At 37.8% G+C, this 25995-nt stretch overlaps 3 protein-coding genes across 6 annotated transcripts; all 3 read left to right on the top strand.

Moving 5' to 3' along the window:
• Positions 1–1529: 1529 nt before the first annotated feature.
• On the top strand, positions 1530–5928 carry LOC115730835 (RNA pseudouridine synthase 4, mitochondrial-like). The gene is made up of 10 exons (XM_048279011.1): positions 1530–1963; positions 2419–2490; positions 2604–2741; positions 2828–2875; positions 2956–3036; positions 3140–3253; positions 3367–3468; positions 4330–4438; positions 4954–5000; positions 5126–5928. The coding sequence occupies exons 1-10, from the start codon at positions 1610–1612 to the stop codon at positions 5477–5479; spliced, it is 1419 nt and encodes a 472-aa protein (XP_048134968.1). The 5' UTR covers positions 1530–1609; the 3' UTR covers positions 5480–5928.
• Positions 5929–12144: 6216 nt separating this feature from the next.
• Positions 12145–14916, top strand: LOC115750661 (probable cinnamyl alcohol dehydrogenase). Of its 2 annotated transcripts, XM_048279012.1 has the most exons (6): positions 12145–12357; positions 12493–12606; positions 12711–12938; positions 13925–14364; positions 14499–14717; positions 14772–14916. In XM_048279012.1, exons 1-5 carry the CDS (start codon positions 12269–12271, stop codon positions 14702–14704), a joined length of 1077 nt encoding a protein of 358 aa, XP_048134969.1. In that variant the 5' UTR covers positions 12145–12268; the 3' UTR covers positions 14705–14717; positions 14772–14916. The 2 variants fall into 2 exon arrangements, with proteins under 2 accessions (XP_048134969.1, XP_030544023.1); XM_030688163.2 differs by having other exon boundaries at positions 12146–12357; positions 14499–14788.
• A 7349-nt stretch (positions 14917–22265) lies between these two features.
• Positions 22266–25793, top strand: LOC115750673 (reticulon-like protein B11). 3 transcript variants are annotated; one of them, XM_030688175.2, is made up of 6 exons: positions 22266–22415; positions 22842–23022; positions 23841–23982; positions 24084–24153; positions 24235–24401; positions 25232–25793. In XM_030688175.2, the coding sequence occupies exons 1-5, from the start codon at positions 22355–22357 to the stop codon at positions 24399–24401; spliced, it is 621 nt and encodes a 206-aa protein (XP_030544035.1). In that variant the 5' UTR covers positions 22266–22354; the 3' UTR covers positions 25232–25793. The 3 variants fall into 3 exon arrangements, with proteins under 3 accessions (XP_030544035.1, XP_030544038.1, XP_030544037.1); XM_030688178.2 differs by having other exon boundaries at positions 25250–25793; XM_030688177.2 differs by having other exon boundaries at positions 25307–25793.
• Positions 25794–25995: the final 202 nt, after the last annotated feature.

Raw genomic sequence — 25995 nt, forward strand, 5'->3', positions numbered from 1 at the left:
CGGCTAGATTTGGCGAAGGCCGACCTTGCCTGCAGCTGGTGAGCGTTGCCTTGGCGAGGCCGTCCCTCGCTCGTGGCTTTCAAGGGCAGCATAGCTTGGCTCTCTCCAAGCATATCAGGCTAGATCCGGTGAAGGCCAACCTTGCCTATAGTTGGTGAGTGTTGCCTTGGCAAGGTCGGCACTCGCCAATGGCTTTCGAGGGCAGCATAGCTCGGCTCTCTCCGTGCATCTCGGGTAGCCGGCCATCACTTGAGACCGGCTATCGCGAAAAGGAAAGAGAAAGCAGAAAAATTAAAAAAAATTTTAAAAAAATCAAGAACAAAAATGCCTTTGGGGTTAGGTTTTTTTTTAGATTAATACAATAACTTTATGCTCTTATTTGAAATGAGGTTTGTTTTAGACTCTTATTTGAGAAAATGAAGGCACTTAGGTCTTTATTTAAATAAATTCTACTCCAGGCCCTTATTTGAAAAAATGATGGCACTTTAGGCCATTATTTGAATTTTTTGCTAAAATTTATCGCGAAAGTGCAATTAAATCCTAAAACTTGACAAGTTTGTGCAATTAAATCCTTTTATTAACTCCGTTCAACTTGACGAATGAAAAATCTAACAAGTTTTAGGGCTTTATTACACCAAGTTTACATGTTTTAAGACTTCACTATATCTTTGAAAGTTTAAGAACTCAATTTCATTTTTGCAACAAGTTTTAAGACTTGATTACATTTTTTGAAAATTTAAGGACTCAATTGTTCTTTTATGTTAAGTTTCTTTTCATTTATTGCACATCTTGAAAATTTTAAGATGCAACTGTATTTAATCGATAAGTTTTAGGATTTTCGATACACTTATTCTATTTTTCAAGAGGGATTTGCAGGACATAACTGTTTACTCAGAAATTTTCCTTTTGAAAGGAAATAATTATATTCATGACGCATCCGCCATGAGAGGATTAGCCTAATTATTAAATTGTTTTAATGTGGCGTCCTATGTGGCGTTAAGGTTAACTAAAGCATTAAAACGACGTCGTTTTGATTCGAATCCTAATTTTTACACAAAATTTTAATTAAATTACATGAAAAATGCCAAAAAATCCATGAAAAGACATACTTAAGAAAAAAAACTGAAACTTATGGGGAAAAAAAAAAACTCAAGCCCTCTACCTTGACCACCGTCCCATCCGGTGATGGGACATTGACAATGGCCAGTGACTCAAGATGAGGGCGCTGCAGGCGGGAGGCCGCTTGTTTTTTTCAATTTTTGTATAAAATTTAGTTTTTTAATTTTTAATTTAATTTAACTAAAATTTAAGTTAAAATTATCAATGAATGAAAAATGCCATTGACAAGTCGGAATATTTAGCAGACCCACGAGATCTGACTCTCATTTGAAATAATCTTGATTTAAGTTTTTATTTAAAAAAAATGATAAAACTTCCAAGCACTTATTAATAAGTACTTTTCATAAAAATGTACTAAGACTTTCGTTTGTTGCCTGAAAAATTGTCCGAACCCAGCAAAATGACGGCTTAGCCTCAGACTGATCATGCCGTCTCCGTCCATAAACCCTCCTTGTGCCCTCGTCAAAGCTAAAGTCTCCTCGCTCCATCGATGGCGGATCGCTACCTCGTCCGCCGCCTCCTCTCCCGAACCCCTAGTGGCGCCGCCACGCTCTCTGCCCTCATTGCGCCTCGGTCACGATCTCATTCGACCTGCGACGCCTCGCCCGCCGCCGAGGAGCGCGGCGACGCTGTCCGCGGCAGAGACAGAATCAGGGGCAATTGGCTCACCTTGCCTCCGTTTGATCGTGCGGTCGTTGACGGGGCTGCTTTAGGAAGAGTGCTCTCCCGTAGCGGAAGCACGAAGTCAGGGGAGGCGGCGACGATGACGGCGCTCAAGTGGGTTCTTCGTTGCTGTCCGGAGTTGCCGCGGAGTCTTGTGCAGAAGCTTTTTCGCTTGAGACAGGTTGGCTCGACGGCGCGAATTGGATTTAAGCATTGCCGCAATGTCCATTTTGGTGAATGTCGCAAGCAAAGAGTTGTTGGGGTCCATCGTGTTGTCCTGCTAAAGCCGCGATAAGTTCATATGCCTTGTGATTGTTGATTTGGAGCATCATTAACGCGTGATTCTTGATTTGGAGTGTTTCTTGATGATCTTTGTGCTTTGGGATACTGCTTTTATGTCTTGAGGGTATTCCAGTTCAAATTTAACGTTCATTTTGTGTTGTATAATTCCAAACAGGAGGTCATTTACTGTGTTGCGGAACTGTTCTTGATTTGTGCTATTAGAAGTATTGGAATTTGGTAGCTTGGTTGATGATTTGACTCGAATGTCAATGATAATGAGCCGGATGTTTCACTTGCTAGAAACTGAGGCTATAGTGATAGAGGCTTGATCACTTCGTGGTTTGATTGCTGTAGGTCCGAAGAGAGTTCTCAGAGGGTAATCTCTCAGACGTTAGTGCTGAAACAGTGGATTGTCGTCTTAAAAGGGTAAGGTTTTTGCTTGATGCATTAATTAATTCTTTCTTTTTAGATGCTACACTTTCTATCACGGCATGATGAAACGGATGATCAGTCTTTCTAATATTGGATGATAATGGAAGGTGGCAGCTAAAGACTCGATCAACTTGGGAGATCGAATCTATCTTCCAATCACTGTTAAAGAGTTGCCTTCAAAGAAGCAAGAGTGGCGTTGCAATTCAGAAGAAGTGAATTTTGTTCGTGGCCTTGTGTTGCATAAGGTTCAGATGCTTATGCATTTCTGTTGGTTACTAGATGTGTGTCAATTCGCTTTAGGCTTTTCACTTTCCACTTGCACTTTGAGCAGGACGAAGCCATTATTGCTGTGAATAAACCCCCTGGAATGCCTGTTCAAGTGAGCTATTTTTCTTCATTTGCTTCTTTCCCTTATCTTCGAAGAAATGTGGATGCAAGCTACAGTGATTTCTTTGGCAGGGTGGTGTAGGCATCAGTAGAAGCTTGGATGAGGTGGCCATCACTTGTTTGAAGTATGATCACCAAGAAAACCCTCGGCTGGTAAGTGCTCTGGGGACCTTTTACAACATCCTGTTGCGTAATTACAAGTAGATGGCTCTTCAGGGACATTAATGGCTTATTAAACTCTTTTGACATTTTTAAGGTGCACAGACTTGACAAAGATTGCAGTGGCATCCTGGTGATGGGCAGGACACAAACAAGTGCAACATTTTTGCACTCCCTATTCCGTGAGAAAACTGTTGGAGCATTAAACAATGTCAGAAACACGGAGTATCCTTTTTGCCTTTTCTTCCAGTTAGGCACACGTTAATTCATAGTGAACTGCTAGTAGCACTTAAAGATTGACCTGATTCTCGAACCTTTTTTTAGGATACTGATAGCAGAAAGAGATTATTGCAACGGAAATATTGGGCACTTGTCATTGGATCACCTAGGCGATCAAAGGGAGTGATTTCTGCACCATTGGGAAAGGTGGGAATGTTTTTGTGCTTCATAACTATATGTTGGAGGCTTCTCCGTCTTTGATCATCGAAGATGCAAATGACTTCTTCTAGAATATGTTTTAGTCAACCTGTTTTATGGCATGCTATCTTTCTGTTATTTAGCAGAAAGGATACTTTGTTTCGTTATTCAAACTTGTTTTGCTTGTTAATTGATGTTTCTGTTGAGCATGAAAAGAATTGGCTCCTAGCCGGCTGTGAGAATGTTGCAAGGCAAATGAGCCTTAACTTCCCTAATTGAATGAGTCATGCACTCATGGCCAGAATGGTCTTAATTTCAATAGATTTTGTTATATCAGGAGAAATTCCCGAATGATTGTGATACGGAAGGAGTCAAGAAGTTTACTCCACGACTGTACTTTCACTTCAATTTATAATTTAAATTCAACATGGAACAAACATTACTAAAGGAGTTCAGAATAATCAGGGTAGACCTGGAATTTTTGCTTGCTTTCTGAATGTCTTTTCGGTGCCAACTCTTTGCTATCATCTAGGCTTCCCACTGTCTCTGCCCTTTTTGTGCATGGATTTGTGTTTTACGAACTGTATGCCTAGAAACGCAAATTTAATAGGCTATCTTTTTTCTCAGGTTGCTTCAGCATTTTGCAGAAGACTGTTAAATATTGTTTTTTTTTTTTTTTGGTCAGAAGTGTTGTCATTTGACAACCTGCTATCTGCATATTTCTGTGTAGTATGGATGGATTGCACTGTTATGCTTTGAAATGGTTGTTTGACCATAAAATTTGATTTTCTATGCCTATTGGACACTATTCACACTACATCTTCTGTTTGACATTGAAGAAATTCTATTTATTACTTTAAATTCTTTTAGGTGCTGATGGACAATGGGAAATCAGATCGTATAACAATTATCAATGGCAGTCATACGATCCCATCTCATCATGCACTAACAGAGTATCAAGTGATTGAATCTCGTCATGGTGAGTGATTGATGCTGACTGAAAGACATCTTGTTAATTTGTAGAATTTTGTTGCAGTATGATTGATATGCTTCTTAGAAAATTGTTTTGCCCTTCATAAAGGTTTATCTCTAGTTGTGACAGATTTATGTGCCCAAATCATCAACGGTCTGTGCAGTGTCCTGGATTGAAGAAAGCAATGACTTTCACATTTCCTATTGGTCATTAAATTTAATATCATCAGCATCTGTTCTCATCTAACCAATTTCTTGAAGTTGAGTGAGTCATTACTTAACTGTGGCATTCTATGGCTGACCTATCTTGCCAATAGAGCAGATCCCTCTCCGACCACGTGTTTAGATGCTTGAGGTCTTATGGATGCATTCCTTTTTATCATTTCTTTTTCCGCAAGAACAGCATTTGCACCGGAGATACTAAATAATGCTTGGAATCACAAAATATAGAAGTGGGAAAAGCAAGTCAAGGGCTTTACTTGTGAACTTGCATGTTTTTCACGCTATTGTCGTCTAATGCAGGCTATACGTGGCTAGAGCTGTCACCGCTCACTGGAAGAAAGCATCAGGTATGTTATAACCAAGATGTTTACATTCCCAAAAAAGAACTTGAATCAAGATTTTATCTTATCAGTTTATGTGCACATCTTTGACTTCCATTCTGGACAAATTCTTCCACCTCTGTCCTCAACAGCTTCGAGTGCACTGTGCTGAGGTACTGGGAACTCCAATAGTTGGGGACTACAAGTATGGCTGGCAAGCTCATAGAAACTTTGAAAATTGGCAAATATCAAATTCTGAAGAAAGTTTTAGCAGGAAGTTTAGGGGGAGAGCTCTTCCCTTTGGCCTTGATCTAGATAATGGAAGCATTTCTGATGAGCGACCTCGCCTGCACCTACACTCTAACCAAGTTATATTGCCTAATATTGCTCTGGCATTGCAAAATATGCAGCGATCTTCAGGATATGATTTGTCAGAACTGCAAACTCTTGAATTGGTTTCTCCGCTGCCTCCATACATGCAAAAAAGCTTGGACTTTTTGAAATGACAATCTCATTGGGAATAGTTGAATATTACAATGGATGAAGCTTGTTTATCATGATGCCATAAACTGCATCGGATTGGTTAACATAAATATCAGACCAGTGGCACTCCCTGGGCTCTGAAAAGAGTACACTAAAGAACCATGTGAAGAGGATGCATGTTTTTCCTCAGTTAAAATGATGGCTTGAGCGTGGAGGAGCTCGCAGCAGTCGACTGAGTTTTGTTAGAATAATGGTGGAGGACAATGATGACAATGCTGTCTGGCTCTAGGATAATTGAACGCCTCGTCGGCAGACGGAATTTGTCAAATAGGATGTTACTCAAGCAAATGAAGCAGTTAGACAACTAACCTTTAGCTGCATATTAGCACTGGGAGAAGTAATTCAGAAAGTCCATTGAATTCTAAATGGGCAGTGGCCAAGAGTTTGATTATGGGCAATTTTGGTTTCTTATCGGATCTGTTTCATTTGCTGTGGCAGTGGACATGGCCGTTTTAGTTTTGTTGATTGATTCAGCATTGGGATACAATCCCATGAGCGGCCCGAATTGGAGATCTTTAGTGTTACCATTCTTTGAACATTCCATACGCAGGATATAGTATGCAATTTCAAGATATGCTCATTTGGAGGATCAAGAACACTACTTTTGGTATTAACTCTTTTTTACGATGCATTGTATAACTAGTACATCAGTAGATTTCTCTGGAGTTAGTTCTGGAAGAGAAAAGCCACCTGGAATGCGTGCGATTTCATCTAGGTTGCTTAGTTACAGGTCGGCAAGATTTCTAACTGAGAGGAATCTCAGATTGATTCTTGCCTACGCAAGAGAGAAGAACCTTTTGACCATGTTCATGTTTAATGTAAGTTTAGCTTAGTGCAATCTGATATGCTTTCTTGGAATCTGTCTCTGGGTCAGGCCACATAATGTGAAATCTGCTAAACTGCATCATACATTAACTGCAAATCTATCAAGGCCTGGTGGAGCATCATCTTCCCTCCCGACTTGAGAGATCCTGAGACAAGAACCATCCATGCTAGTATCAAAATCTAATCAAATTTGCATGCCACATGTTTCAGAGGAACAGGGCAATCTCTGCAAAGCAAAGCACAACCTGAAACTGCCGGCACCAAGTTGATCCTCCTAGTACTGTGCAATAACTTTTACTGTGTCTCTGTGTTGTTTCTTGGAAACTTTTGGATATGATATGAGGGTAAAGAGTAAGGATTAACAAAGTTAATCGAAAGTGTTAGCGGATGATGAAATGAACTTTATATCTACAGAAAACCTCAGTTCTTATTCATGGGCTAGGTGTTCTGTTCCCCGAGCCCAATGATGGCTCAGACCTTTTTTGGGGATCCGAGACGTGAGTCTATTATAACAGTTAATTATGTGAGAGTTCATGTGGGCGATGGCTGAGATGGATCTTATCTGAAAAAATTACCGAAAAATTTCTGAGCTTACTGTATTTGTGCCAATTCCACAATAAACCTTTCAATTTGGCAATGTGGTCATAAATCTTTTGATGATTTGCCAATTAAGTTTTAAAACTTTCAATTATGACAATTTAGTTTTACACATTTGACGATTTGCCAATTTAGTACTATCGACCAACCATGGCCGAAAATCGTTAACATGGTAGTTTATTCAGCATCGGCCGTCCTATATGTCACGGTCGGTGTTGACGTGAACTTCAGTATTTTTTATTTTTTTAATTATTAATTTGGGTTAATACCATGAAAATCCTCAAATTGGTACATAATAATAATTTTACTCAAAACTATTTTTTTATTGCAAAAATATCCAAATTGGTACACATATAATAATTTTACTCTAAATTATTTGTTTGACAACCAAAAACCCTAAACTGGTATACATGTAACTGATTTACTCTTCATTAATTTTCGTTAAATTTTATCTTTAAATTGTTGAGTTAGATGACACATGGCAATTGCCGGGTGTACACATTTGGGAATTTTACTATCTGTTTGTTACATGTGTATCAATTTGGGGTTTCATGGTATTAACTAATTTAATGGCAAATAACATTGGGTAAATATGAGAGAAGTGTATCAATTTGGGTTTTTTTTGTCAAAATTTTTTTAGGATAAATTGTTTACAGGTATGCCAGTTTGGGATTTTTGATGGTCAAAAAAATATGTTATGATAAATTTATCACATGCATACCAGTTTGAGATATATTATGGTCAAAAAAACAGTTTGGGTTAAATTTGTGATTTTTTTACCAATTTGTGATTTTTTATGGTCAAAAAATAGATTGCGGCAGATTCGTCACATATATACTAGTTTTTGGGGTTTTCGTTATATTAGCCCTATTAATTTTCATCTTTTTTTTTTCCCCTTCTTTTCTTTGTTCTTTCCTTTTTCTTTCTAACCTTGGACCGGCGAGGTCAACAATCGACTCTTGCATGTTGGCTGGTGAGGCTCGCGATACCCACATCTTGACCAAGCAAGGGTCGCCACCCGCTGCTTGTGGCAGGCAACCTCGCTAGCCTAGGTTAGGAAATTAAAAAGAAAAAGAAAAGAAGAAAAATAATAACAAATTGGAAAAATTTTAAAAAAATTACAAATATCCACATCGACGATTTTCAGCTAAAATTTGTCGGAATAATTAAATTTTAGTACTAAAGCTCTGTTTGCTTCGTGAAAAATGCGAGGTTTTTGGAAAATATTTTCCGGAAAGTTATTTTTCAGGAAAATGACAATGTTTTTCAAGTATTTGGTGGATTATGGAAAAGATCCGGAAAATGTTTTCTGTCGTTTGGTAAGAAAAATTGGATTTCGACTTTCCTCCATGGACTCCTTTTATTTTATTTTATTTTTCTTTTCATTTTTTATTTTTTTAAATTCGAATTTTTAATTATTCATCTTTTTTCATTTTTTTTGTTTTTTTATTTGTTTTTTTTTCTTTCTGGTTACGGCCAGCCGCCGGCGAGCTTGAGGCTGGGCCAGTCCTGGCAATCTCGGGCTTGCCTAAGGTTGGCAAGCGACGGCGTTTATCATGTGGCTGTCTCCTAGCTCGGTTCCGATGCCGGCGTTTTTTACCAAAAAGACAGGCGGTCTGGAGGGATTTATCGGAATTTCTCGACCCCACGAGTGGTCTGAGGCAGCTTTTGCAGCTAGATTAGCGTATGACAGCGAATTGGGCGTGGCTTGGTCGGTTTTTGATGCGGAAGTTGGGAATAGCCGGCAACTCTTTCCGGTCCATTTCAAACTTGCAAAATTTGTTTGCAAGCGGGAACATTGATCAGTTTGAATAAAGCTGAGTTCCTTTTTCTGGGCAAAGTAGCCATCAAGATACAAGTGAATGAATGGTAAGCATCTATATCTATCCTCCTGTGCACATGCCTCTTCCATATACGCACCTTTTGTTTCTATTTAAAGAGGTCGGATTAAAAAGAAAACCACCGGCCTTGACAATATATGTCTAATGTTCTTGGAGCTCGTCGGCCTGGGGTGAGCCCGAGATTGCCGGGACCGGCCAAGGCTCGAGCTCGCGGGCCCGTGTCATGGCCGATCACCAAGGTCCGCTATTGGTCGAGGAAGGAGGAAGGATTGGCGGGTGGAGGAAGTAGAAGGAATCGGGAAGAAGGAGAAAAGAAAAATAAATAAAAAAATAATTTAAAAAAAGAAGAAAAGAAAAAAAAAAGAAGAGAAAATAGATTTTTTGAATTTTCAAAAAATAACTAAATAACAAAAAGAGGTAAATAATAGTTATAAAGAAAGAAGTATGAAAGAGAGGAGGAAGAAAAGATGAGGAAAATGTTCTTCTCTTCTCAAAAAGAGAAAAACGTTTTTCTCACTTTTGAAAGAGTATTTTCCATAGAAGAAAATATTTTTCGAGATTAGCTTATTTTATATCCCCCAAATGCCGAAAAATTCGAAAAATATTTTTTGGAAAGTTATTTTCTACGAAACAAATAGAGCCTAAATTGGCAAATCGTCAAAATTTTTAGAACTAAATTGGAACAATTGAAAGGTTTATAACTAAATTATCAAATCATCAGACGGTTTAGGACTAAATTGAACAAATTGAAAGGTTTATAACTGAAGTGGCAAAAATGCAATTGATTTAGAATATTTTTGGCGATTTTCCCAGATCTTATTGGTCTAGGTACAATGAAAAAATTATGGATATGAGCTCCCATATCGAGTGACTAATCATCGAGACCACTCTTATGCTCGGGTTGTGTCTTTTTAGAGTGTTAAACCCTCTTAAGATATGACGAACTTGTTCATGTATATAAAATTTAAATGTAAAAAAAAAAAGGAAGGAATAAAGCACTGGGATATTGCCAAAATTACCTGGTGACCTATATGTAGATTGCTAAGGAACGTCGAAATGTAGATCTGGACGCATGGTCTTAATCCACGAAATTAGACTTATATACCACATTACTTGCTCTCCAAATGGTTGGACCAAAAAAAAAAAAAAATGGCCATTAAGAATTCCTCGTAAACTGAAAGCAAGTTAATTTATTTTTTTGAATAAATTATTTTAGCATATGGTGCCTCACTTCTGAACAATTAACACGTGTTAGTAATTTCTATCAATAAGGCTCTTCATACGAAAAGGCATCTTGCAGCGTGAAATGTGGAGAAGAACCTCCGCATAATATAAAAAGGAAATAACGTACATTCCAATTTCTGATTTTCAAATCCAGTTCTCGGTTGGGTCCGACTTGAATTTTGTTAGCATAATAATTTTTGGATGATTATGAGAATAACGGTATATTGTAAGCCGCAAATTATTAAAAGAGTGGACTTCATAATTAATTAAAAAATTAATTGTTATCTATTTTTTATGGTCCGTAACAGGCTGTTATATAATCAATTTCTTATTTTATACATGAGCATATACAATACAAGAATCCGAAAATGAAAGACTCCGATAAATATTATTCTCAACGTCTCAAGTGAAAAAACTTAAATTAGATAAGGTTGGTCCATGGTTGGACTAAAATGAATTAAAGTGCATAATGGTTATGCAAGGTATGGATAAAAGGTGCGATTTGCTCTTTGGTATCATTTTTATTTAAAGCAAGGGGAATATAGGATGTATGAATTACTCTCTATCTATATTATTACATGGATTTACAATTATTTATGAGAACCCAATCAAATACGAAATAAAATACCTAAAAATGAGGTTCAAAGAAAATAGATATGTTATATGTATGTAACTTTATTATTTCGTAATCCAATTTGTACAAGCACAATTAGTAAAATTGATATCTTACATTGTTAATTAATTCTTATTATATGGGACATAAGACTTTTTGAAGTAACTAACTTAAATTTCAATATGAATATTCAATATTTAAAATATAAGGGGATGGACATACAATGAAAAGCGCATTCAACCTCTTTTGCAACCCCTTTTTTCTTTATTTCCAATTCTTCGAATCTATGTTCCTAGATCACAACCCGATTCGGTTCCATTTATATGTATCTCGGACATGTGTGGTAATTCTTGAGATTTATCATGAAAAATAGTATAGTCCACAAAAAAATGAAAAAAAAAATTGCCAATGTTGAATACAATTTGTTTAATGTGTTTTTGTTTGTCATAAAATACGGAGGTGCATTCGATCTACTGAGTTGATCCAATACGCGAGCCTACTATTAATTTTAGACCCATCACGTTGATGTGCAACAATTTTTTTTTTCCTAAGAACGAAAAAGTTTTTAGAATGCCTATTATCGATATCTGTTTGATAATATAAATAGCAAAACAAAAACTAAAAAAAGATTAATCAAATAAAACTTGTTTTTCAATTGAAAAGGAACAATAATAGAACGATGGTCAGGCAAGATGAGGATACATTCAATCTTTAAACTAATGTATATAACACGTGAACCTGCTATTAATCTAAACAAATCACCTCCAGTGCGATCTGGCTTACAAATATTTTACGAAAACAATGCAATTTATTAGCAATGAGTTGAAACTTGAAAACAAGTAGTAGTGTATCTAGGGAGAATTACCAAAAAGGTCATAAACCTATTGCAATTGTGCTACTTAAATCCTAATTTTTTTTGTCGATTCAATCCTAAACCTTTCGTATTTGAGTCAATTCAATCCATTTGACTGGCTGGTGTTGACGTGAAATTTTGTTAATTATATAAATTATTGTCAATTTTTTTTATTATTGTATTAATAATTTTTTCTATTTTATTTTTATTTTTTCCGGGTTTGGGTCGGCAGGATGCCGATCACTTACCGAGGGCTAGCGAGGGCTCGCAAGCTTTCACCTAGGGGCTAGAGGAGGTTGTCGGCCCTCCACCGGCAGCCTCCTTCGTCCTAACCAAAAAAAAAAGGAAAAAGGAAAAAAAGACAGGAAAAACATATTAAAAAATAATTCAAAAATTCAAAAAATGTTATAATATTATCAAAATTTTGTCATATCAAGACCGACCAGCCAAATTGATTGAATTAACATAATTGTAAAAGGTTTATAACTAAATTGGCTAAAAAAATTAAGACTGAATTGATATAATTATAATAAGTTTAAACTTTTTTTGATAATTTTTTCACGTATCTATGTAAGATATGAACATTTTTGGATCCTCGAATAAGCTCGCGAAGCAACAATAAGATCTCCTCCCACAGCAGCTTCACCTACCCCACCCCACCCCCAGCCTTTATCCCCACGCATTTTGGCTGAGACGTCGACCTTAGCCGTCCCAACCTTTCCCTTTGTCCTCGTTTCTCTCCTATTTAAGAACTGCTGATCAATCAGCTTCTCCTCAATCATCGCTCAGGATAACGCAAATGGGCAGCGTCGACGCGGAGAGGAAGACCACTGGCTGGGCTGCCAGAGACCCTTCTGGGACTCTCGCGCCTTACACTTACGATCTCAGGCAAGAGTTTCGAGCTTTTCGTCCGGCCACTTTCTTTCTTTCTTTCCTTCTTTTGGCCACTGGAAGCGCGAGCTGTGAGCCGAGACGCTGATGGATCGGATTTGCTTTTGTCGCCGCCTGTGTTGAAAATTGCAGGAGCACAGGACCTGAAGATGCTTACATCCGGGTGCTCTGCTGTGGGATTTGCCACTCTGATCTTCACCAGATCAAGAATGACCTCGGCATGTCTCACTACCCCATGGTCCCTGGGTACATATGTTTCTCTCTCTCTCTCTCTCTCTCTCTCTCTCTCTCTCTCAATGAACTACAGCATACACATGTTCTATATCAATGTTTGGTTCATCTGTTTGTAGCCACGAGGTTGTAGGGGAGGTGCTGGAGGTGGGATCGGAGGTGACTGGCCTGAGAGTCGGGGACCGGGTCGGAGTCGGAGTGATCGTGGGGTGCTGCCGGAGCTGCACGCCATGCAAATCTGACATCGAGCAATACTGCAGCAAGAAGATCTGGTCGTACAATGATGTTTACACTGATGGGAAGCCGACCCACGGTGGCTTCGCCGGCGAGATGGTCGTTGATCAGAAGTAAGTGCATCTGATTCACCTGAAGGAGGAGAAAAATGAACATATAATATTGCCTTGTCTTCCACTAACAAAAAGTGGACCAAAAAAGTATTGGATGTCCGCAATTATTTTTCATAAACAAAGAGGTAATATTATTTTTGTTTTACCGTCCAAATTTAAATTTCTATTAAAATTCTGGGAAATTGTAAGAAAATATATACAAGTATTCCTACAGACAATTCTATACAGTGAAAATTTTAGGTGTTTTTCAAGTTAAAGAAAGTTAAAATGTGTGAGAGGCAAGATCTTAAAAACTAAAAAATTAAAAAAAGTTTATCTCAGACATAATTAATTTAGGATGTTCCTTATTACAAATACATGGTTTATTATTTGACATGTACCAGCCAGGGATATCATTGAATTTGATTTGGCCACATATTGAGGATGGCAGTGACATATGATTTGTTTTTCGGTACACAAGTCCCTAGTTCTTTCCTGCATGTCATAGGATCCACGACAGTAAAGGCTGCAAAGCATCATAGACTGAATTCGAGGGTTTGTGGTGACCCTTACTGTCAAATAGAAAAAGCATAGAAAAGAAAAAAAAAACGATACATAACACATAACAAAAAATTCTAAAACATATCAAAATATTATTAAAAATTATTCACGTCAGCTTTACTCGTGCAACATATGATGGTCGGTATTCACGTCAGTAATTTTCGGCCAAAATTAGTCATATAGATTAAATTGACAAAATGCTAAAAGGTTTAGGACTCAATTTACCAAATTGAAATGTTTGCGATTGAATTGACAAAAGTATAATAAGTTGGATTTTTTGGAAAACTTTTATGCACGAATTAGAGTCATTAGACCGATATAACTCTGAAGAGCCATATTCAGGACCCATTGATGGAACAATTCAGCCTCAACCATTCTTTGCATCTTGTATCCGCATATTTATTAGCCGAGAGTCAAATTTGATCCACATTGGGCTCTTAATTCAGGTTCCTGGTGAAAATACCAGACGGGATGTCGTCGGAGCAGGCGGCGCCGCTGCTATGCGCAGGGGTCACGGTGTACAGTCCGCTGAACCACTTCGGGCTGAAGCAGAGCGGCATGAGAGGAGGGATACTGGGGCTGGGTGGGGTCGGGCACATGGGGGTGAAGATTGCCAAGGCCATGGGACACCACGTGACGGTGATAAGCTCGTCCGATCGGAAGAGAGAGGAGGCGTTGGAACACCTCGGCGCCGATGCGTACTTGGTGAGCTCGGACGAGGCCGGGATGAAGGAGGCTGCTGATTCGCTAGACTATATCATTGACACGGTACCTGTGTTTCACCCTCTGGAGCCTTACCTCTCTCTCTTGAAGCTTGATGGCAAGCTGATCTTGCTTGGTGTGATCAACACTCCTCTCCAGTTCCTCTCCCCTGTGGTCATGATTGGTATGATAAAACTATCACTCTCTCTCTCTCTCTCATACAACGTGAACGTGAATTTTTTTGGGACAACTGTTAATTAAGTGAGGCAAATAGGAGCTTGAAAAGATATGAACTCGAAACTTGCTGTAATATAATAGGGCGGAAGGTGATCACGGGGAGCTTCATAGGGAGCATGAAGGAGACCAAGGAGATGCTCGATTTCTGCGAGGAAAAGGGTATAAACTGCCAGATCGAAGTGATCGGGATAGATTACATCAACACCGCATTCGAGAGGCTCGAGAAGAACGACGTGAGGTACAGGTTCATCGTGGATGTCGCCGGAAGCAAGCTCGATCGGGCGTGATGAGAGCAAAGTTAAGAGCCTTTGATGGTGCTGGTGAATGCGGATCATCACAAGACCCATAAGCCACCAAACAAAAGCCGAAAGGAACATCCGGAAAAGACACCATCTCTTATCTTAATCTCAGTCATATAGCAAGGAGCGGGATTTCTGAACAATCTGAAACAGGGGGCCAACAAGACACGTGTCAATTTAATAATAGCGTTTTATTGCTGATTACTCAGTATTTTCTCACGATTGATAGTGTTTTGGCACGTTCTGCAAACGTGGCAGATGATTATGTGTTGAAAGCGATGATTATGTCTTGAAAGCGATGAATACCTAATTTTTGGCGTGCAAAAGTCAAACTCTTTCGTCAGTTTTCTTCGGCTGGTGCGGACGATGATTATGCGTTTACTTAGTGGGAGTTCGAGATTGTGACATTACTTTGTTGCTTTGGATGAAGAGACATCACGTGAACATGTGATTTTAGAGAATTTAGTAGGGAAAAGTACCAATAAAGTCCTAAATTTATTAAATTGATATTAATTCTATTCTAATTTTTTTTAATTAAATTAATATAGTCACGGACATTTTCATATTGATACCTATTTTGTCTGAATTTCATTTTCATATTGATACCTATTTTTTCATAATTTCTCCCGCGATGAAATATCTCTCGCTGAAAGTCGTTATTTGGCTTTTAAATTGAAGGAGACCAGGTTCTGCGCTAGCTCTAGATAGGAAATATCCAGGTGAGTATAGAAATCAACAACTTCCCTTTAGAGAATCATACATAGTCAAACCGTGCCGAAATTTAATTGATGACAAGGCCTGGAAAGTACAATCTTTACTAGAGAACTAAATGTCGACGAACCCCGCCGAAATTTAATTGACGAAAAAGCCAGGCAACCCAATGATACTATGCTAGAATTTAATCGATAGCACAACATACATGATAGAAAGCCATGCCACCATTTAATTGACGTCACGAATCTCAAAGTTATAGTTAAGGAAAATAAAGTGCAATACATGAAAATAAAGATAAAAGACAAATTTGTTTGATTTGTGCAGGGGAGGGGTCTCCGAAGAGTACGATATGGCTATTTAAAGCCTACAATCGACGGTTATCGACAGAGCTTACAAAGGGAGATGGCAAACAGAGCTTACAAACGGAGGTTACAAACAAAATTTACAAAGAGAAGTTATCAACAGAGGTTACAAACTGTTATCCATGGTTTCTTCGACTCTTCTACGTTGATGGATTCTTCGACTCCACTATCTTGATGGTTACTTTATTTCACTACGTTGACAATTACTTTTTTGACGGTTGCATTCGTGATTGTCGACTCTAGTTTTTGTTGATTCCTTCAAGTTGTTGTTTCGTCATGTTGTTAATAATATTATTCATATATAAACAAATTATGCTCTCATCAATTAAGTTTATCACATGTGGATGATAATAAAAAATTGATCATTTTTTGGTGCAAACAAATGTCCTCTTTAGAAGAATAGAACGATTAATCGGTTATTCGATTCTTTTAAATTAGATACTAAAAAATCATGAATGTGCCCCCTTGTCATCGGCAAATTTGATTTTTTTATTGCCGAATTCTATCTTGCAGATGATGTTAGTGCAAAGCCAAGATGTGAATGATGTGTACGAGTTGATCTTGATGCGATGCAGGCAATGAGGTGGTGAATGCGGATGCAGCTGGGACATGTCGAATTGTTTTGTGGACAGGCAGCCGAATTGTCCAGATTCATCATAAGACACGTTTTATATAAAGTCTTCATGTGCTCCTCTATCTCCACCCTTAAGTAATTGCTCATACTTGAACTCTCTCTTTGCCAATTAAAATAAATCGGCAAAATTTTGACCTTTGAATTTTTATGTAAAACAGAATTTCCATTCACTGAAAGCCGAATTTGTGAACTCTTTCTCTAAGAGTAAAGTAAGGCATCTATTTCTAGCCCTCTTGAATCGAGCAACAAACTGATCAACCGACCCATTATTGTACTAATAGATTCTGGTCAAATGATACTTCAGGTATGAAAATTGAGAATAGAATTATCTCTCCATCTCAGCCCAGAATTAGGATATAAAATCATATATCAAGTAAATATAGTTTTTTATAATGACAAATAGAACAACCTAAGTTTTAGGAATTCATTTGCTTCTACTTCTCCACATTGGGCGATAAATCGACCGACGTCTTCAATAGTCGACTGATCATCTTTGTCGGTGAAAATAGTGAAGTTAGGAATTTTGAGTTTCTTGGGTAATGTATAGTATCAACCCAATCAAAATGCAGCTTCCTATATGTTGGCCTAATCATTCCTCTATTGGCACCTAATTGTTGTAATGCGAGTTCAATACTTAATTAGGATTCGCAAGTTGACACATGTCCCGCCCCTTAAGTTCAAGGTAGATAGGTCGATAGACTTGATCTTCCCGCCCACTAGGTTTGGGTATATAGGATTTTCGGGCTTTTATAAAATCCTCACTAGTGGTCGGATCACTTTGCCCAAATTATTTTCACTGTTCATTGATTAAGAGTTAGAGGAGCATACATGGAAGCCGCAATATTAGGCAAATTACTTCCACTAATAGGTATCGTCCCACATGTTTGGGTTGTGCAAATAGTTTCAGCGCTTTGGAAATTACTTCCATCGACAAGTACCATCTGACAAGTCTGGGTTGTACCAACAGTTTCAGCCTTTTACAAATTACTTCCATCCACAGGTACCATCCCATTGGTCAAGGTTGTCCTACAAGATTGGATTGTAACAATAGTTTCAGCCCTTCGTAAATTACTTCATCGATAAGTACCGTCCACAGGTCTAGGTTGTACCAATAGTTTCAACCTTTGCAAATTACTTCCATCAACAGGTACCATCCCACTATTCCGGGTTTAGCTTGTACATGACCTCATGGAAGGTGTTGACGATTATTGGTTTGACCATGTTGATAAAGTATTTCATTATGCGGTTAGTCGTTTTCTTTTGGCGTTCGTCGAGAATCCTCCTTATAGTAGCTAACATCACATGACTTGGCTTTAATTGCCTTTTTTGCTCATCGATGAGCTGTCTCAAGATGTCAGCACGTCCACCTTGCTCTTGTTCTTTCACCGGTTGGGCAGTCGATGACTCGGAAAGTCTCACTTTATCATTACCAGGTTGTGGTGACGAGGTGTCACCGCTAGCATTGTCGGGATCAAGTTGATTACTTGTACATACCATCATATTTCCTCAAATCGGCCAAATTGATCCCATTGAAAGTGCCAAAAAGATGTTTCACCTCCCGCAAGGAGATGTCGTTTGCCGAAAATTGTTCTTCGGCTTTTAAATTGAAGGAGACCGGGTTCTATGTCAATTTTGGACAAGAAATATCCATGCGAATATAGTAATCAACAACTTTCTTCTAGAGAGAATCATATTAACACAAATCGTGCCGAAATTTAATTGACAACTAAGATTGGAAAGCTTGACAATATGATGATACTACGCGAGAATTTATTCAATGATTCATCACCCAGGATAGAGAGACACGCTGGAATTTAATCGACTACGCAAATCTGAAAGCTACAACAAAGGAAAATAAAGTGTAATATAGAAAAGTAGAGATAAAGACAAATGTATTTGATTTGTACAGGGGGAGGGGGTCTTCGAAGAGCTCAATGTGGCTATTTAAAGCTTATAATCGACGGTTATTGACGAATGCTACAAAGGGAGATTACGAAAAAAAAAATTATGAACAGAAGTTTCAAAATAGTGTTGTAGCTAGCAATATTACCTAGAGGGGGTAAATAGGAGATTTAAAAGAACTCGATAAACTAATACGGAATTTAAACTATCAAGTTCAGAATCAAATTAGAGTCTAAATAGAAACAGTGATATAATCAAATTCATGCATGCACAATAAACTACCAAATGCAATAAGTAAGACTTAAGGGATAGAAGAGTTTGCACACGATATTTATAGTGGTTCTGCTTAGATCAAGTCTACGTCTATTCTCCACCTTACGGTTTGTTGGCTGAATTTCACTATTAGTGGACCAAAGGTTACAATTGGTGCTAATACTTGAGTTGATAATTCACACTAGATCACTCTAACAAAACCTCTCAAGGATCACAGTTTGTAGCTCAAGAGAGATAGGTATATGATCAAAACTCTCTTCAGACTTTGGAATTTCAAATTATGGGTCTCTCTTCATCTTTAGCGTCTCGGCTCCTTTTATACTCCTCCACTTTCGATCTACCCCTTGGACAGTCTTGAGAGGACAATTTTCAATCAACCCATTTGAAAGAATTACTAAAAGAAGATTAAGAAGCTTGAGAGATGAAATCAAATTCTCTTATTGATTTAGTCGTTCATACAACTAAATCTAGATTTTCAAAAGCAGAGTTCTCTGTTTGGAAATAACTCTTGTCTTTCTCAATCAATCTTGATATCTTGCAATAAGATTTGCTTAGCGAGACAATCTTCATGATTGATGCTTTCCAAGGTTCAAATCCAAGCCAAATCACTAGCTGTTTGAATAGAAATAAATTACGTGTCAATCTGAGTTTGATACTTAGTAGTTTGCATCTCGAGTCGACTCTAATTCTGAATATGAATACATATTGATTCTGAATAAACTTCAAGTATAGATCATATATGTCCGAGTCTAAATGCTTTCTGATTCTAAATAATCTTCAATTATAGATCATACTGTCTAAGTCCGAATGCTTCTTGATTATGGTTTATCATGGATCCATGCGACATATAAGATAACATCTATGAAGAAACTACTTTAGACTATAGTTACGTAATTCAACTCATAGAGTCTAAAAGCATAAATGACAATGAAATATACTTGTCTCTCAAGTATCATCTGAAAATGAATTCTCAGGTGCATTTATCAAATTTAGATATATTTATGATTGTTTTGTCAACTTCAAAATTTATTAGGAGGTTTTCTCAACAAACAGAAATTACCAATAGAAAGAGAAGTTACCAATAGGGGTTACAAACGGTTATCGATGGTTTGTTTGACTCCACTACCCCGACGGTTTCCTCGAGTCCACTATGTTGATGGGTGCTTTATTCCACTATATCAACAGTTACTTTTTTTACAGTTGCATTCATAATTATTGACTCCACTTTTTGTCAATTCCTTCAAGTTGTCGATTCAACACATTGTCAATAATTCTTTTCAAACATCACCAAATTCACCTCTCATCGACTAAGTTTATCGCTTGTCAATATCAACCAATAATCAATCATTTTTTTGTGCAATCAGTACCAATTGAGTTTATCCGATCAATTTAGGTGAGAAATTTTTGACGTGAACGCCGACAGTCTTATGTGACACAACCGGCCCTAAATAGACATTTTATATAATTTGTTAATAATTTTTTTTTTTTTTTTTTTTTTGTTGCATTTGTTAGCACCAGCACACGCCATGGAAGGAAAAGAAAGAGAAATTTCAAAAAAAAAAATTAAAAATTATTTAAGAAATTGTAAGAATGTCCATGTCAACCCGGTCGTGCGGCATAGGATGATCGACATCCACGTTAACAATTTCCGTCTGAATTGGTCGGATGTACTCAATTGGTACTAATGTTAAAAGTTTTAGGAATATATTAATTCAATTGAAAAGGTTTATGATTGAATTTGTACCAATGCAATAGGCTTGGAATTTTTTTTTTAATATTTTTCCGAATTTAGGATGATCAAAAAAAGCATGAAAAGAGAACTATTGTTTTGTTCTTGACTTAACACCATTTTCTAGAATTAAAAAACGGCAAGAAAGCTTCGGACATCGAATTTTGAAACTTTGTACTATGGTTTTGGAATGAAAAGTGAAGAGGTAATTAGAAAAAGTATAGTCAAACAGCCACCTAGATCGAGACGCATCTGTTTGCTCTCGAATCAAGAGTCGTCGTCAGGTCGAGAAATTGATCGACAAACTTCGATTGATTAACCACCACCGCAATTAGTCACGGGGCCGAGCTTCGATCGTCGCTCAACCGAAACTATTTTTGCAAATTAAAAGGTGAAAAAAAAAGAACGAATCAAGAAACGTAAAATTCATTTCCGGAGTTCTATTTTCTTCGTACGCCCTTCGTCACTACTTATTTCAACATATTTTTGTCAAAGAAATTTATTTTTTCTAGAGAGAGAACTAATTTTTTGAGCATCTATTATGCCATTATTGCCTTTGCCCAATTCAAATACTCTTTGTTCCAAGCTTTTTTGAGACCGTGACATTTCAAGTCTCATATCGGTTTGGAGAGACCCTATTGAGTGATTCCTAAGCTAAGATACACATCCAAATAAATTCTACCTTGTGTGATTATTTTAAATACTCTCTTCTTTTTTTTTTTTTTTTTTGGGAGTCTGGCCATGTGGAACGCACCAGGTTATTACAGGTGGTTCGGAGCGGGGCTTTCTCCAGTACTCCATGGCTCCATGGACAGATTAGGCCAATACCCAATCTAACGAGGTTAGCGATTAATCTCGGGAGAGAGAATGTTTGAACATGGTGCCGCTCTTGACGGGGACACCAGTTCACTAAGTGGTGGAGTAATACGGGCCAACTCTGACGAGATCGCCAATTCTTTAACTAATGTTGTGTGAAAGTTAATCTCTTTGTGACACATTATTCGGCTTTAATCTTTTGGACACGGGGTGTGTGCATGATGATGCTATGCTTTCTTTTTTGGGAGTGGGAGATTATCACCTTGGCCGCTTCTTCCGTGTTGCGGGAACAAGCAATCAAACACAACAGTGAATAGAACAAGATAATTCCCTCACACATTTTAAAAAATTTGCAGGTGCATATGTCTTAGGCCCAATTCTACCCTAACCTTTTTTTTTTTTTGTCAAGGAAAAAAAACCAAACTTGAGGTCCAATCCAAATCTGTCCCAAACTTTTCTTTGTAAAAAAAATCCCAACTTTACGTTTAGTTTCAAATCTATTACGAACTTTTTTCTATCTAAGAGAAAAATCACTAATTTTTACTGTAGTCCAAATCTACCCACATTAACTCTTTATCCAAAATCACCGTTAATCATCTCTAATTTTCATATCATAAAACGAATTCATTTTAGAGATCATTTTCCATGGCACCTTGCTGATTTGGATTGTTATTGACGTGACGGTGTCACGTCAAGTTAGGACTAGAACATCGCAATAGATACGACAATAGATCGTGAGTTTTGTTTTTTGGTTAAACAAAACAAAATTCGAGGCAGATTTGGGGCTTGATCAAAAGTTTGAGATTTTTTATGAAACAAAAAAAAAAGTTCGGGGAATATTTGAGACTAAACCTAAAGTTTAGTATTTTTCACATAAAAAAATTCGAGACAAAATTAAGAGTAGACCTAATATTGGTTTTTTTTTTTTTTTGGTTTGGTTTTTGGGGGGGGTGGGGATTATGCCTGGAATTTTTATTTATTTATTTTGGTCGGAAATGCCTGGAATTTATGCACGTGCTTTTTTGCTTGAAATGGTTTGGGCAAGGCCCAGTTAATTCCTCGAACCTGGGACTGGCCCAACTTCCCCGGCTGCGTTACGTGTTGCTCTCGACGTTCCATCATTTTCTCCTCTTTTCCCTGGGAAACTTTTTCTCGAGAAAATCACTGTCAATCTGCGAGGGCGCGAGCGCTAGACCCTGAAGATCGCCATGGGAGACTCTCATCAACCTCGTCGTCTCTCTGTCCATCAAGCCCTTGGTGGTGGCTGTGGTACTCTCTCTCTCTCTCTCTCTCTCTCTCTCTCTCTCCCCTTAATGCACGAAGGCAAATATGTTATTCTTTCATGGGATACCTCAATGTCAGTCTCACTCTTTAACGTAGTTGCAACGATCATCCAAGTGGGTTCCTCTCTGACTGTTCTTCCATAGATGATCACACTTCGTTTCATTCGTGGGCTGTGTTCTTTTGGCTCTTGCTCTGGCTCTGGCTCTGTATCTTCCTTTTCCTCAATGTGTGAAATGCATTCATTCATACGCATTTCTGGTCTAGTTCTGAAGTGAGTCTGATTTCAGGGGGAATTAGTAGAGATTATTCAATTCCTTCACCTTTAGCCGTAGATTGCACTTCTGTCGTCTGATGTGACGATTTATGTGCACTTTGAGTTCTTACACTTTGTCCCATTTCGAATTTGGTTAGTTGCTGATTTGCTTCTGTGGAAGAAATGGACCAGAGGAGTTACGTTTCTAGTCAGTGCCACCGCGCTTTGGTTCATCTTCGAGAGAGCCGGTTACAATGTCCTCTCGTTTGTGGCCACTGTGCTGTTGCTTCTTGTTGCAATCCTCTTCTTGTGGGCTAAATCGGCATCTCTTCTTAACCGGTACTCTTTAGTCCTTTATCTAATTGAGTGTGTCTCTTTTGAAACCCAATGTGAGTGATTTTGGAAAATGTAAGCTGTTCTGGTTGCTCCTAAGGGAATCTTGTTTCCTTGCAATTTTCTTATCACCTTTAATTTACTTGTGCAAGCAGCACCTAGACCAAAATACTTTTTATGTATGCAGCTAATTATTTCACTAATTAAAAGTTTGTTTGAGAGGCATCTACCATGATTTTGGGCTGCCTCTCACATGTTGGTAGAGGAATAGCAGAAATTTTTAGAAGAATGAATGAACCTTTTTAAAACTTGAAGATAGAAGCTTATTGAAGTGTGCTTTTTGCTGCTAGAGATTGGAATGTGTCCTCAACAACTTCTTTAAGGACAAATATATAAGCTTAGATGTTGCTCACCTAATTTACATATTTCTGAATTCTAATGGTAAGGATGTGGAAACAATTTCGTGTTTATGAAGCGCAAATTGATTTTGGCTTGATTAGTTGGTCTTACAGACAGGCGAGAACAACAAAGGAAAATAGGTGAGGTCGGATAGTTTTTAATCTTATTGAGGATTAGTAGACCTGGGAGAAAGGATTTCATGTTTAATTTTGCAGACTCTTGGACAATAAGCATAACTTATTGTCTTGTAAAAACCATCCAGAGTTGGTAAAGTTTCATTTGCAATTCTTCTTTATTTCTTGTTAGTCAAAACAAGCGCAACGGACTTTGATCTTAAAATGCTTTCTTTCCTGACCTTGCATTTGTGGAATACTTCACAATAAGAAGTTCTATTTCTCCTTTTCTAATTGAGTTAAATTATTCAGAGCATTGCCTCCTCTTCCTGACTTGAAGATTTCTGAACAAGCAGTTGTTAAAATTGCGAATGTGATGCGAGAGTGGGTGAACTACACATTGTCTATCGCATATGACCTAACAGTTGGTCGAAACTTGAAACTGTTCCTTCAGGTTAAGTGTATTACTTTGCAACTATCTCTGGTGGAAAGTTGTGTTTACGTGCTATACATTTAGAAGTCATTGTGCTGACTTAGATTTTCCGTTTTGGATAGGTAGCTCTTGGCTTATGGTTAATCTCTTACATTGGCAGTCTCTTCAACTTCGTTACTTTGGTTTATATTGGTAAGAGACCATGCTTCCCTGTGATAATTTGTCATTGCAATTATTCAGGTATATATCAGGCATCTGGGTCTTTCTTTGCAGGGGTCATTCTTTCTCTGACAGTTCCCCTTTTGTATGACAAATACCAAGAGATTATTGATGAAAAATTGCATATAGCTCATAAAGCTATTCAAGCACTGTCACTGCGAATTGATAAGGTCTTGAGCAAGATTCCTTTGGCTTCAAACAAGGAAAAGAAGATTCAATAGGCAAGTGTTCTCTGTCTCTCATTAACTGCTTGAGATTTAGAGTGGCACTTTTGAGGATGTAGTATGTGTTAATTTTTACTTTTTTCTTTAGCAGAGAACGCTTCCGAATCCAGTCAGAAATATTGGTTGTTTCTTAATCAACATTGATCTCTTTCACCACTTAATATATCTGTGGGAGAATGGAAGTGTAGTGGAACTGTCACTTATCTGCCCATTTGAAGTGTTTTGGAAGAAAGGATGATTGGAGTAGTACGATACACCTAACGATAGATGACAGAATTCTGCAGGAATATGTTGCATTATCAAGAGCGTCATGATGTTTGTGAGTCTTAGGGGAAACATAGGGTGTTATGTTCTTTTCAGATCTCTATTGCCTACATCCTTATTTTTGAAGAGCAGTTTGGCTTGCAATTCTTTTTTGGAGGTTTTTTTTTATTCAGAATAGTTTTTGGCTATACTTTCTTGGAGCTGCTTCAATTGTGTTCTTAACATCTTCTGAACTTGTTGGCAGCAATTCATTTGTTCAACATTAATAATTGAAGTTTTCCAATTTGCTCCATACCTCATGCATCCATGGACTCTGCCAATTATATTTGGAGCATTTGCTCCTAAAGTTCCTCTCACACATTCTAGAAGGTTGAGTGGGAAGATTTTGGCGTTATTACCATTATACCTTGGAATGGAAATAAAGAGTCAGATAAACTTACTTTTCAGTTGGAAGATCATGGTTTCTTTGATTTGCAAAGTTTGATTCAATCAGATTGTCATGTTTGTTCTAGTAGTTGATATATGGAAATTTTATAATCCTGTCTGTGTTTTTTCCTGTTCAGAATTTGCAATCATCGCAGGCTCATTTTTTTTTTACTCGACTTTGAAATATGTGCGAAGATTTACTTCTGCTGCAGGTCGGCCAATATAAAAACGGGATTGGAGGATTGTAAAGGGCTTGTTGACATAGGAAGAATTGGCCTTTTATTGATCTATGATGAAGCTGGACAGTAGAGCAATGGTAAATATTCTGACCGGAAATTAGTAGCATGGTGTGCCAGTGCTGGAATGACAGCATTAGGTTTTAGATCTCGTAATTCTAGGTTTTTCGATCTGCATTGTTTCACTTCCCCATTGTGAAAAGCCATGGACTCATTTCCTGCTTTGCTGATTTTACCCTCACCTCAGTAGTAGTCAACGCCTCTCTTTTGGGGTAGGAAAGTCATAGGAGACAACTTTGCCTTTTCTTATTTTAACTCAAAAATAGGAATGGAGCTTCTTCTGGCCATATTCACTCTGTTTGTGGGTGGTCTTTCTGATAATGCTGTTGCTATAGTGCAAGGCCTTTTCTGATATCTATAGAAGTCTATGGTTCCTATGTATGAAGTTTTGAACAAGTTTTTAGCTTTCTCTCTCTCTCTCTAAACATGCACAGCGCCTGTGTGGGTCTGCAAGGTCAATTTAGTGACCAAATTGGTGAATACTTGTATGGGGTTAGATCAGAGCCTTGAGAAATCGGAGACAGGAAAGTCACTCTGAATTTCTACATTGTAAAATACTTCTGGGACTTTTCGATGCCGTTGACTTCACCTCGATGCACCAACAG

Source organism: Rhodamnia argentea, chromosome 5 (assembly GCF_020921035.1).
Source record: "Rhodamnia argentea isolate NSW1041297 chromosome 5, ASM2092103v1, whole genome shotgun sequence".
Lineage (NCBI taxonomy): Eukaryota > Viridiplantae > Streptophyta > Magnoliopsida > Myrtales > Myrtaceae > Rhodamnia > Rhodamnia argentea.

Coding starts and splice junctions, on each gene's coding strand:
- LOC115750673 (XM_030688175.2), top strand. CDS start 22,355: ATGGGAGACTCTCATCAACCTCGTCGTCTCTCTGTCCATCAAGCCCTT. Junction 22,416..22,841: donor AGCCCTTGGTGGTGGCTGTG/GTACTCTCTCTC, acceptor GAATTTGGTTAG/TTGCTGATTTGCTTCTGTGG. Junction 24,154..24,234: donor CGTTACTTTGGTTTATATTG/GTAAGAGACCAT, acceptor CTTTCTTTGCAG/GGGTCATTCTTTCTCTGACA.
- LOC115730835 (XM_048279011.1), top strand. CDS start 1,610: ATGGCGGATCGCTACCTCGTCCGCCGCCTCCTCTCCCGAACCCCTAGT. Junction 3,037..3,139: donor ACCAAGAAAACCCTCGGCTG/GTAAGTGCTCTG, acceptor GACATTTTTAAG/GTGCACAGACTTGACAAAGA. Junction 4,439..4,953: donor AGTGATTGAATCTCGTCATG/GTGAGTGATTGA, acceptor CGTCTAATGCAG/GCTATACGTGGCTAGAGCTG.
- LOC115750661 (XM_048279012.1), top strand. CDS start 12,269: ATGGGCAGCGTCGACGCGGAGAGGAAGACCACTGGCTGGGCTGCCAGA. Junction 12,607..12,710: donor CACTACCCCATGGTCCCTGG/GTACATATGTTT, acceptor ATCTGTTTGTAG/CCACGAGGTTGTAGGGGAGG. Junction 12,939..13,924: donor GAGATGGTCGTTGATCAGAA/GTAAGTGCATCT, acceptor CTCTTAATTCAG/GTTCCTGGTGAAAATACCAG.